Source organism: Zonotrichia albicollis, chromosome 29 (genome assembly GCF_047830755.1).
Source record: "Zonotrichia albicollis isolate bZonAlb1 chromosome 29, bZonAlb1.hap1, whole genome shotgun sequence".
NCBI lineage: Eukaryota > Metazoa > Chordata > Aves > Passeriformes > Passerellidae > Zonotrichia > Zonotrichia albicollis.
The window spans coordinates 3,798,275-3,812,031 of NC_133847.1; the positions used below are offsets into that span (position 1 = coordinate 3,798,275).

Sequence of the window (13,757 nt, forward strand, 5' to 3'; positions counted from 1 at the left end):
TTATATATTATACTATTATATAATTAGTATATATTTATATTTAAATATTTATAATTTCAAACTAATTATTATTTAATAATATTTAATATAAATATTATCTATTGGATTTATTATTATATACATATAGTTAGTTAAGCTAACTATATATAACTATATAGTTATATGTAGTTAGTTTATATATAGTTATATTAGTATTATATATTTATTATACTATTATATAAATAGTATATATTTATATTTAAATATTTCTAATTTTAAACTAATTATTATTTAATAATATTTAATATAAATGTTATCTATTGGATTTATTATTATATACATATAGTTAGTTAAGCTAACTATATATAACTATATAGTTATATGTAGTTAGTTTATATATAGTTATATTAGTATTATATATTTATTATACTATTATATAAATAGTATATATTTATATTTAAATATTTCTAATTTCAAACTAATTATTATTTAATAATATTTAATATAAATATTATCTATTGGATTTATTATTATATACATATAGTTAGTTAAGCTAACTATATATAACTATATATAGTTATATGTAGTTAGTTTATATATAGTTATATTAGTATTATATATTTATTATACTATTATATAAATAGTATATATTTATATTTAAATATTTCTAATTTCAAACTAATTATTATTTAATAATATTTAATATAAATATTATCTATTGGATTTATTATATACATATAGTTAGTTAAGCTAACTATATATAACTATATAGTTATATGTAGTTAGTTTATATATAGTTATATTAGTATATATTTATATATTATACTATTATATAATTAGTATATATTTATATTTAAATATTTCTAAATTTAAACTAATTAATTATTATTTAATAATATTTAATATAAATATTATCTATTGGATTTATTATTAAACATTTAATAATATTTAATATAAATATTTTCCAAGCTTTCTCATAAAGCCTATTCACCTTCACAGAAACAATCATTTTACACAAAGCTTTAAAAAAATCCTCAAGATTCCATTGAGATTTCCCTGGCAAATGCTAAAATATTACTAAGGGATTCTATTTTAAAAAATCAATTAATTAATCACATTTAATTATTTTTCTTTAATTCTTTTTTATTTATTTCTTTTTTTTTTCCTTGCTGGCTTTTGTTTTGTGCTGTTGACTTGTCACTGTCTAGGAAACGGGCTTGGTGGTGATGACTGACATAGTGAGCCTGAACCACAGGCAGAATGGGGGGATGTACACGGACGAGGCTGTCCCGGCCTTCCAGCCACACACCGGCACCTTGGTGGCCACCATGCATTCCAAAATAGCACCAAGGTAACTTTTGGGGTTTAATATCTATGGTCTGTGATCGATATTTAATATAGATAAATATATATAAATAATAAATATTATAAATATTAAATATAGATAACTCCTGGCTGGTTTTTTCCTCTATTCTCAGCTTTTTCCACCTCAGGTTTAGACAAGGCAGTGATGGAGAAATTCTTCTAAAAACCAAAAACTGGCACTGCTTTGTTAAATTTAATTTAATTCTGGAAAAGCGACACGTGCAAAGAGTGCTAAATGATCATTTTGAAGAATATTTCTTTGCAATTTGCTGTGAATTTCTTGGAATATTTGCAAGCTACAGCTGTTTTTGCAGAGCCACTCATTGCTCAGGATTTGGTGGTCAAAATGAGCAGAATGAGGATTTGCATGAGGGAAAGGCTGTGAAGTACCAGAGGTGATGAGGATGGGCCTTCCCTCTGCATCCTGAACTTCCTAAAAGCTCCTCTTGGCAGAGGAAATTTTGGGGTTGGTTAGGAAATAGATAATGAAATATAACGGGTATAATGGAGTATAACTGGTATAAAAAGCTGATTTAAATTGTTCAAATACTAGAAATCAGGACAAATATTAGAAATCAGGACAATTCAAAGAGCAGGGATGGAGAAGGATGTCATTGCTAGAAGTCATGTGCTGCATTTCTTCCCCTTGATTCCCTTTGGTAAAAGAATTTGAATCACAAATGAATTTTATTGTAAATTCCATTATTTCTGCTGGTTTCAAAGGTTGCCTTACTTGTACTATTTTTTAGATTTTTGCCTGCAGAGTGGGTGTGCACACAAAGGGATTGTTTCAAAACCTATTTAATTTATGTTATTCACTCCTTAATGAGTCTGGACCAGGCAGAGTTTCGCTCATGTGAGCCAGAGTCAGCTGATAACTCTCATTTATCACTGACTGCTGGAAATATCTTATTAAAAGAATCAGTTTGAAGGATTTATTTCTTGTTCTAGCAGAGCAGAGAAGAGGAAAAGAACCTTCTTCCCTGAGACGTGGATTTGGCGCTGCCTCAATGTCAGGTATTGGCATTAATTATACCCAGAGGGTTGTGAACAAAGCTCTTTAAAATCTAATTATGGCATTTTCTGATTTTCAATTTTTTTATTATTTTTTTTCTCCCTATTTTTGTTGGTTTTCTTTATTACCATTTCAGTCTTTGCAGCATTTCCTCTGGTCCTGAAGTGTTCCCTTGCTTCAAACTGAATCTTGTAGTTGTGCCCACATTGATTCTCTATTGATTGCTTATCAAATTTTCACTTTCTCTGTCATCTCCTGCAAGAACATCTCCCCCAGATCTCAATCTGCCTCCTCATAAATCCTGATTTCTTCTGGGTACAGTTGAAACTAAAAAAATAAATTATTAAAGAGATAATAAATCCATAACACAACAGCACATCTAGGATAATTTGAAGCAATTATTAAAAAGCTTCTCCAGGTTTTGCAAGTAAACTTCATCCTCAATAAATAGTTGTAAATTAAATTTGACAGGAACTTGGAGCAAGTGTATTCAAATCTGTTCAATTGAGCATGAAATATGCTTTGTAGAAATACACAAAGAATTCCAGAAGTGCCCATTTGGGCCTCAGCAAGCCAGGGCAGTTAATTATAAGTGGGAGAGCGTGGAATAAAAAGTTGCAGATTGCATTTTCTCTACTTCATTTCATTAGAAACAACTGAGGTGGAGCATTCCTTTCATTTCCACTCTCTTGAACAGGAAGAATTTTTTTTTTCCTTCTATAATTTATAATATACAATCCTAAAAAAAAAGAAAGGAAAAAAAAAAAGAAACAAAAGCCTAATGTCAACTTCCCAAACCAATTCTAAAAATTCCTAGAGCCTGGCTGGAGGGTCTAATGGCTGGAAATGAGTGTGTACTTTGGCCCTGTGCCCAGAAGAGTAAGTGCCCTCATGTGTGAAAATAATGTTAATGCTGGTTATGGGCTGAAATCCCAGTGGAAAGAACATCAGCTGCAACAAATTGTCCGGTTAAACAGGCTGGAATTGTGCCAGCACTGCCTCCCTCCCTGCTGCTCCTCAGGGCTCGGCATCAGGGCAGCTGCAAACGCAAACTGAGCACCAATGGCTGCTGGAAATGGGTTAAATAACTTGGAGATTTTAGTTGGTTTAGTGGGATATTGGGAAGGAATCTTTCTATGGAGCCCTGGCACAGGGTGGGTGCCCCTGGATCCCTGGCAGTGCCCAAGGCCAGGCTGGGTGGGATTTGGAGCAGCCTGGCACGGTGAAGGTGTCCCTGCCATGGCAGGGCTGGGATGGATGGGCTTTGAGATCCTTCCAACTTGAGCCCTCCTGGAATTCTGTGAAATTTCCATTGCTTGGCAGCTTCTGTGGAGCAGTGGAAGGGCAGGGGTGGCGCTGGATGAGCTTTGAGATCTTCCAACCCAAACCATCCTGAGATTGTGTGAACATTTCCATTGCTTGGCAGCTTCTCTGGAGCAGTGGATGGGCAGGGGTGGCACTGGGTGGGCTTTGAGATCCGTCCAACCTGAACCATCCTGGGATTCTATGAACATTTCCATTGCTTGGAACCTCCTCTGGAGCAGTGGAAGTTGTCCCTGCCATAGCAAGGGTGGCACTGGATGGGCTTTGAGATCCTTCCAACCTGAACCATCCTGGGATTGTGTGACCATTTCTATTGCTTGGAAGTTCCTCTGGAGCAGTGGAAGGTGTCCCTGCCATGGCAGGGGTGGAACTCAATGGCCTTTAAATTCCCTTCCAACCTGAAATTCTGTGAACATTTCCATTGCTTGGCAGCTTCTGTGGAGCAGTGGAAGGGCAGGGGTGGCACTGGAGCTTTGAGATCTTCCAACCCAAACCATCCTGGGGTTGTGTGAACATTTCCATTGCTTGGAAGCTCCTCTGGAGCAGTGGAAGGTGTCCCTGCCATGGCAGGGGTGGCACCGGATGGGCTTTAAGATCCCTCCAACCCAACCCATTCCATGTTTTTATGATCCAAGTGCATTTCCCAAGGCATTTCCCTCTGCAGTTTGAGCTGGGGGAGCCACATTCACCAGCCAGTGCTTGGAGTGGGGCTGAATGATAAAAAGCACACGAATCTCCACTTTTTATTGTTCACACCAATCTCCACTTTTATTGGTCACACAAATCTCCAATTTTATTGGTCACACTGATCTCCACTTTTTATTGTTTTAATCCTTTCCCTTTGTATTACAAACCCAAAGATGGGTCCCTGATGAGCTGCCTGGCTCCTCACATGAGCAACACCTTCAGCTTCACAGGGAATTCATTTATTTAGAGGAGAAAAGCAAAGCCAAGGTGCTTTTCTCAAGTGAGAACAAATCTGAAAAGCAGTGGCAGTGCAGCTCTGGGTGTGCATCATGAGGACACCGTGTCGTGCTGGACATTTCTTCTGGAGATCTCCCATTCTCATTTTCCATGTGTGAGGCTCTGGGGAATAAATAAGAACTTGTGAAAAAACAACCTCGGGGTGTACTCACACCTGCACCCATCACCCTGCCAGCTAAACCATGAAACAGCTTTTGTGTTAGAGGAAATGTTTTCTGTTCCAGGCAGGGCCAAAGCTGCTTTGCAGGGGGGAAACAGCAAAGTCTGAAGAGCAAAACTGAATTTCTGTTAATATAAAGCATGGAAGAGGATACCAGGGTTATGATATCCCTTTGTGCTATGCAGAGGAAAGCTAAATATGCAAAGATTTGATTTTTAATAACTAATTTCAATCCTCATCAATTCCATTCAAACACAGGATTCTGTCTGGTCAGAGTCAACTTCTTCCTCATAATCCTAACTGAGCAAGGTGGGAAGAAGTTCATTTCTCCTGATAAGGGGGCAATAAATTCTCTTTCCCTGAAAGAATCAGGTGTCCTGTGGCTGCAGGTCCTTTCTTTACAAAAAAAGTATCCTACGTGGCATTGTTTCTATTTTAACGTTTTGTTGTAACCTAAAACTATATTGAACACGCTACTTAAGAGAATTAATACAGCATCACTTTCTAACATAATATTCATTTTAATATTTGTGAAATGTAATATATATATATTATATATATTCTATGTATCTATTATATATAATATATAAATATATCTAGAATATATTATATATAGACTATATATTATAGTATTATGTATAGAATATATACTATATATAGACTATACATTAAAATTAATAATAGATATCTAATGTATGATGTACAATAGTATGATATACAATAGTATGATATACAATAGTATGATATACAATAGTATGATATACAATAGTATGATATACAATAGTATGATAGATAGACAATAGTATGATAGACATACAATAGTATGATAGACAATAGTATGATAGATAGACAATAGTATGATATACAATAGTATGATATACAATAGTATGATATACAATAGTATGATATACAATAGTATGATATACAATAGTATGATATACAATAGTATGATTGATATACAATAGTATGATATACAATAGTATGATTGATATACAATAGTATGATATACAATAGTATGATATACAATAGTATGATAGATATACAATAGTATGATAGATATACAATAGTATGATAGATATACAATAGTATGATAGATATACAATAGTATGATAGATATACAATAGTATGATATACAATAGTATGATTGATATACAATAGTATGATATACAATAGTATGATAGATATACAATAGTATGATAGATATACAATAGTATGATAGATATACAATAGTATGATAGATATACAATAGTATGATAGATATACAATAGTATGATAGATATACAATAGTATGATATACAATAGTATGATATACAATAGTATGATATACAATAGTATGATATACAATAGTATGATAGACATACAATAGTATGATATACAATAGTATGATAGACATACAATAGTATGATATACAATAGTATGATAGACATACAATAGTATGATAGACATACAATAGTATGATAGACAATAGTATGTTATACAATAGTATGATATACAATAGTATGATATACAATAGTATGATATACAATAGTATGTTATACAATAGTATGTTATACAATAGTATGTTATACAATAGTATGTTATACAATAGTATGTTATACAATAGTATGTTATACAATAGTATGTTATACAATAGTATGTTATACAATAGTATGTTATACAATAGTATGTTATACAATAGTATGTTATACAATAGTATGTTATACAATAGTATGTTATACAATAGTATGTTATACAATAGTATGTTATACAATAGTATGACAGATATACAATAGTATGTTATACAATAGTATGTTATACAATAGTATGTTATACAATAGTATGACAGATATACAATAGTATGTTATACAATAGTATGTTATACAATAGTATGTTATACAATAGTATGTTATACAATAGTATGTTATACAATAGTATGTTATACAATAGTATGTTATACAATAGTATGTTATACAATAGTATGTTATACAATAGTATGTTATACAATAGTATGTTATACAATAGTATGACAGATATACAATAGTATGTTATACAATAGTATGACAGATATACAATAGTATGTTATACAATAGTATGACAGATATACAATAGTATGTTATACAATAGTATGACAGATATACAATAGTATGTTATACAATAGTATGACAGATATACAATAGTATGTTATACAATAGTATGTTATACAATAGTATGACAGATATACAATAGTATGTTATACAATAGTATGTTATACAATAGTATGTTATACAATAGTATGTTATACAATAGTATGTTATACAATAGTATGACAGATATACAATAGTATGTTATACAATAGTATGTTATACAATAGTATGACAGATATACAATAGTATGTTATACAATAGTATGTTATACAATAGTATGTTATACAATAGTATGACAGATATACAATAGTATGTTATACAATAGTATGACAGACATACAATAGTATGATATACAATAGTATGACAGATATACAATAGTATGATATACAATAGTATGTTATACAATAGTATGACAGACATACAATAGTATGTTATACAATAGTATGACAGACATACAATAGTATGATAGACAATAGTATGACAGACATACAATAGTATGATAGACAATAGTATGTTATACAATAGTATGACAGACATACAATAGTATGTTATACAATAGTATGACAGACATACAATAGTATGATATACAATAGTATGACAGACATACAATAGTATGATATACAATAGTATGACAGACATACAATAGTATGATATACAATAGTATGATATACAATAGTATGTTATACAATAGTATGATATACAATAGTATGATATACAATAGTATGATAGATATACAATAGTATGATATACAATAGTATGATAGATATACAATAGTATGATATACAATAGTATGATATACAATAGTATGATATACAATAGTATGATATACAATAGTATGTTATACAATAGTATGTTATACAATAGTATTACAGATATACAATAGTATGATATACAATAGTATGTTATACAATAGTATGATAGATATACAATAGTATGATAGATATACAATAGTATGATAGATATACAATAGTATGATAGATATACAATAGTATGATAGATATACAATAGTATGATAGATATACAATAGTATGATAGATATACAATAGTATGTTATACAATAGTATGTTATACAATAGTATGTTATACAATAGTATGTTATACAATAGTATGATTGATATACAATAGTATGATAAACAATGGTATGACTGATATACAATGGTATGACTGATATTCAATGGTATGACTGATATACAATGGTATGACTGATATTCAATGGTATGACTGATATTCAATGGTATGATAGATATGCAGTGGTATGATAGATATGCAGTGGTATGATAGATATGCAGTGGTATGATAGATATGCAATGGTATGATATTCAATGGTATGATAGATATGCAATGGTATGATATTCAATGGTATGATAGATATGCAATGGTATGATATTCAATGGTATGATAGATATGCAACGGTATGATAGATATACAACAGTATGATATTCATTTTAATATTTGCAAAAAGCCAATCATAAAATGTGCGTTTTTCACCCAGCTCAGGGGAAGCCCAGCTGCAGGTGGAGGTGCCTGACTCCATCACCACGTGGATCACAGAGGCCGTGGCTCTGTCTGAGGACAAGGGGCTGGGCATTGCCAGCCAGGCAGAGCTGAGGACCTTCAAACCTTTCTTCATCGACTTCACCCTGCCCTACCACGTCATCAGGGGGGAGCAGACCAAGATCCCCCTCACTGTCTACAACTACCTGCCCCTGTGTGTGGAGGTAAAGCTCAGCCCTCTCCTGCCACTGACATATTTTATTTAAAAAATTCCTTTATTTAGGATCTTTTTCTCCTGAGAAGCTGAGAGGCCTCAGGAACAATTATTTTAAACAATAATTATAAAACTAATTAAAATAATTATCATTTAATTAATTAAAATTAATTTACATGATTAATATTATTATTTTAAACTATAATTATCTGCTGCTGGGGAATGCAGCAGGTGGATCTGTGATTGATGTCATGGGGTTGTTTTTAATTAATGGCCAATCACAGTCAGCTGGCTCAGACTCTCTGGTCAGTCACAAGATTTTATTATCATTCCATTCCATTCTATTCCTTCTGATTAAATCCTTCCTTCTATTCTTTTAGTACAGTTTTAATATATCATTTTCTTTTAATATATATCATAAAATAATATATCAGCCTTCTGAATCATGGAGTCAAGATTCTCATCTCTTCCCTTGTTGGGGTGCTCTGCATATTCCACCCCTGCCTCAGTTCTAACTCCTCTCCATGGCTGGTGGGTGATTTACCTGTCACAGGAGAGAAGTGTTAGGCTCACAGAGGGGTAAGCTCAGCAGAGATGCCTTGAGAAGATAAATATTGCTTTTTTTCAACTCAAATAAATGTCATCGCTTGGTTTGGCTTTGGTTTGAAACGCCTGTGGTAGGCTGAAGTGTCTTGCAGCATTTCAGAAAAGCAAATGTTGAAAAAGACAGGGAAAAGATATTTGAAATTACATTCCCCAGTTTGGAATCTCATGCTGAACCAAAAAGAATTTTCTTTCATAATTGAAAACTGCCAAAATAATTTATTTTGAAGGATGTTTTTTTCCCAAGAAATTCCATTTCCTTTGTTTTCTTCTCACACTCCCCATCTGCCCAGCTCCAGAAGGAGCTCCCAGAAATATTTGAGAGCCCCTGCTCTCAGTAAAATCCATGGCTGGAAACTTTGAAGAATGAATAATCTTCAATGATTTGAAGATTCTACCAATCTTCATTCTGTGATTGTTATGATGGGAAACCCACGGAGTTCTTCATTCATATAGCTCAGTTTGACTTTGTGGCTGATATTATTCCCAATAAATGGCATTTCCAATCTTTCACAGGTCCACGTGAAGATTTCTGTCCCAAAAGGCATCAAGTTTGTGGGGCACCCTGGGAAGCACCACCTGACCAGGAAGAAATGTGTGGCCCCAGGGGAGGCCAAGCCCACCTCCATCGTCCTGTCCTTCAGCGAGCTGGGCCTGAGCAACATCACTGGTACAACCCCAGACAGCTTCACAAGGGTTTATTTCCCTTCCTCTCTCAGGAGAAAATTCTGATTTCCCCATTGCCCCAGTTCATTCATTCCGCTTGCTGCCAGCTTGGCTTTTCCACCTCATTTATTGCAGGAACAAATCCCCTGCCTGTGATGCACAGAATGTACAATCAAACATCAAAACATTCTCTGGTCATCATTTTTTTATTGTGATATTAAGGTTGGGCCTGTTTCATTTCCCTGAAGAGATCAGTGGAAATTTTAAAACAAGAGAACAACAGCAAATTCTGTGCAAATAGTCCCAGTGAAAACCAGAAACCAAAAATTAGGGAAGAGCTTCTCTGTTGCCCCATAATTGTTCAAATATTGCCTAGGTTTATATCTCACCACTCAAATATGGATAAAGGGAATATGAGAGAGGTAATTACAGCACTTGTTAATCAGCTGCTTCTAATTAATTTGGATCTTTTTAACTTCTAGAGATCTTTATATCTCAAAATCTCTGCTGCTTTTCCCTTCTGTTTCTTAGCAAAAGCTTTTGCCTATGGTGGGACCAACTGCTGCCAGGAGGGGATGCAGAGCCTGAAGAATGGCAAACACTCAGAGGATCCTTACCTGGACAAAAGGAGCCCCGTGGGGGTGGATTATGTTCGTAGCAGTGTCATTATTGAGGTGAGAAAACACCAATTTAGGAAAATAAAAATGCCTGGGAAACTGTGAAATCAAACCTGAGCAGGCTTATAATGATCCTCAAGGTGATTTATGGTGTGTTAGGAGATTGGAAATAATCAGCTTTAGTGGGACTTGTACAGAAAGAGTCCATTTGAGCTCCTCTGGTGAATCTTCAGCACTGTTCAGGAGAAAAAAGAATGGATTTTTTATGGGATAAGCTTGCCCTGTTAATCTAAGAAATATGATAAAAGGGAAAGTTCTGGCCCTGCTCCAGCTAACAGAACACAGTGCCATCGCTTTTCTATAAAGGATATAAAGCACTGCACAGCACTAAAATAATTTCTGTGTTTTCCAAGTCAAACTGGGATCTGTTCCTGCTAATCCAAGCCCTGTGGTTTATGCATGGATTTCTGTCTTTCCATAGCCAGAGGGACTGTCCAGAGAATACACCTACAGTGTGTTCTTCTGCCCAAATGGTAAGTTCATGATTTGAATGAGATATTCAGTTTGTTTGAATCTGTTTTAAAAAGAAGCATTTGGCTTCTTAAAAAAAAATAAAATTAAAAAAATCTTTGTTTCCATTTCTCTGTGATTGATGAGTTCTGGTCTGTAGGAAGAACTTGTAAATAAAGAGTCTTTCTTACCTGGCTGGCTAATTATGAATTTGCTCTAACTGCCCAAGTGATTTCTGGAAATGGCCATTAAATTCCTTTACTCTATGGAACAGTTTCAGTATTCAGCACTGTGGACAGTAACTGGGACTGTGCTTTATTTTAAGATTCAGTTCTGGAATCAGTCTGTCCTTTCTGCCAGAGGTTTGGATAGCTCAGAGCTGCCTCCACTAGCTGAACAGAGATGCTTTTGACCACTAGATTAGAACTGAAAAATCACTTGCTGAGCTCATAAGAAATTCAGCTGAGCAGTTTTAGGGATTTTCTGCCTTGAAGGGGGTAAAAATAAAAGATGAGAAGAAACAGCCATGTGTATTTTAATATGTTGTTCATCAGAACCGGAGAGATGTTGGGAAGGATGAAAGCTGGACAAGAAAGTCTCACAGATAGGTGTGCTTAGCAGAAAGATTTTTAAATGTAGTCTGATGAAAGAATAGAGATGGAAGCAAGTTTTGATATAGAAGAAAAGAATTGCTGAGCCAGTCTTACTGGATAACCAAGGAGGCAAAGGGTGTGTTGGTTTGAGGTGGGTTTATCCTTTGTTCTAAGCCATAAAAACCCCTTCTAACTAACACACCCTTTGCCTCCTTGGTTATCCAGTAAGACTGGCTCAGCAATTCTTTTCTTCTATATCAAAACTTGCTTCCACCTCCATTCCTTCATCAGACTCCACATTTAAAAATCTTTCTGCTAAGCACACCTATCTGTGAGACTTTCTTGTCCAACTTTCATCCTTCCCAACATTAATACCTTAAAAGAAACTAGAATAAAACCAGGTGCTTAGCAAAGCTCTGTTTGAATTTCAGTCATGGCCTCTAAGCTGAGCTCCAACCCTTACGACATCCCCTTGTTTTTCTGACTAGAGAAAATACACATTTCCACCCCTAACAAATACGAGTACCAGTACCTGCAGAAGCCAGCACAGATGAGGCACTTTGAGGTGGCAGTGAAGGCTCACAACGACGCCCACCTGGCCCTGTCCTCGGGGCCCCACGACATGGCCGAGATGGCCGAGATCGTCATCGGGGGACAGCAGAACTCCCGCACCTGGATCTCCTCCAGCAAAATGGGAGAGCCGGTGGCCAGCAGGGACACGCCCGGCATCCTCTCCTGGGATGAGTTCCGCAGCTTCTGGATCAGCTGGAAAAATGGAGTTATCCAGGTACTGAAGTCTTCTAGAAGTCTCTTTGTGAGCAATTTGAGCGCACACAGAGCAGTTTTTCCCTGAGCTCCATTCCTGTTGCCTTTTCCCTCTGAAGCCCTGATCAGGCTGTTGTGATCACAACAAATCTGCTTTTTGCCGCCAATGTGTTCTCAGGACCTCAGTCCTGGTTGAGATGGAGACAATGCAAAGCAATGTGTAGCCATGATATTTTCTGAAAAATCCTTTCCTTAGGATTTTTCCTCCTGAGAAGCTGAGAGGCCTCAGGAACAAAATGGAAACATTGATTATCTGCTGCTGTGGAATGCAACAGGTGCATCTGTGATTGGTCTCATGTGGTTGTTTCTAATTAATGGCCAATCACAGTCAGCTGTCTCAAACTCTGAGCCACAAACCTTTATTATCATTCTTTCTTATTCTATTCTTAGCTAGCCTTCTGATGAAATCCCTTCTTCTCTTCTTTTAGTATAGTTTTAGTATAATATATATAATAAAATAATAAATCAAGCCTTCTGAAGCATGGAGTCATCTCTTCCCTCATCCTCAGACCCCTGTGAACACCATCACAACAATGTGTTGTCTTTTTTTCCATTGTCTTATTTGCCATATTGTGTTATTGTTTTATTGCCATTTTCAGAAGGCTTCAAACTGGTTTTATTCTAGCATGCATGCTTTTTACACCTTCTTACAAAACTCATAAGTTTACACTTTACTCATTGATTACAAACGACAAAGTGTTTATTGGAATAGCTGCGTTTCTCTTATTTCTCCTTCTTTCTTGGTTTCTATGTCAGTGACCTTGGTAGAAAATTCTTCCAGGGGTAAACATGGATCCTCTCATCAAACCTCTCTCTGGCTCACAGAAGTTGCTCTAAAACCTCTCCCACAAGTCCCCAGTATTTGTAGTGCTGAAGCCTTGCAGGCCAAGCCTGTGGATTTCCCACTGAACTCCCTTGGGTTGTTTCGTGGGTGGGAAGGAGAGAGGAATTTCTGCTCCTCCCTGGGCTGGGAGGTGTCCCAGCACCCCAGGGACAGTGACTCCCCCTGTGTGAGCTCCTGGATCTCCCCCTGTGTGGCCTCTTGGATCTCCATGGTCTCTTGTCCCTTTCAGGTTGGCCACGGTACTCGGGTGCTAAACGAATCTATAATTGTGGAGTGGACAGTCCCCAAACAGCTTGAGGTGAAGTACATTGGCTTTTCCACAGGCTGGGGGTCAATGGGAGAGTTTAAAATTTGGAGAAAAGAAGAGACTGATGAAAATCACAATGAAGCATTTACTCTTGGAGTTCCCCACAACATAATTCCAGGATCAGAAAGAGCTACGGCTTCAATAATAGGTATCAAT

At 35.3% G+C, this 13,757-nt stretch overlaps 1 protein-coding gene across 2 annotated transcripts in view; it reads left to right on the top strand.

The window, feature by feature from the left end:
• The window catches only part of CPAMD8 (C3 and PZP like alpha-2-macroglobulin domain containing 8), a 68,228-nt gene that overhangs the window by 19,399 nt on the left and 35,072 nt on the right, over positions 1–13,757 (top strand). Inside the window, exons 18-25 of one of the 2 annotated variants that reach the window (XM_074528697.1) lie at positions 1,188–1,330; positions 2,296–2,361; positions 8,421–8,646; positions 9,756–9,909; positions 10,437–10,579; positions 11,004–11,055; positions 12,114–12,412; positions 13,524–13,749. In XM_074528697.1, the coding sequence (XP_074384798.1) occupies positions 1,188–1,330; positions 2,296–2,361; positions 8,421–8,646; positions 9,756–9,909; positions 10,437–10,579; positions 11,004–11,055; positions 12,114–12,412; positions 13,524–13,749 (1,309 nt within the window). The remainder of the gene's footprint in view (positions 1–1,187; positions 1,331–2,295; positions 2,362–8,420; positions 8,647–9,755; positions 9,910–10,436; positions 10,580–11,003; positions 11,056–12,113; positions 12,413–13,523; positions 13,750–13,757) is intronic. The other variant, XM_074528698.1, reaches the window with a different exon arrangement.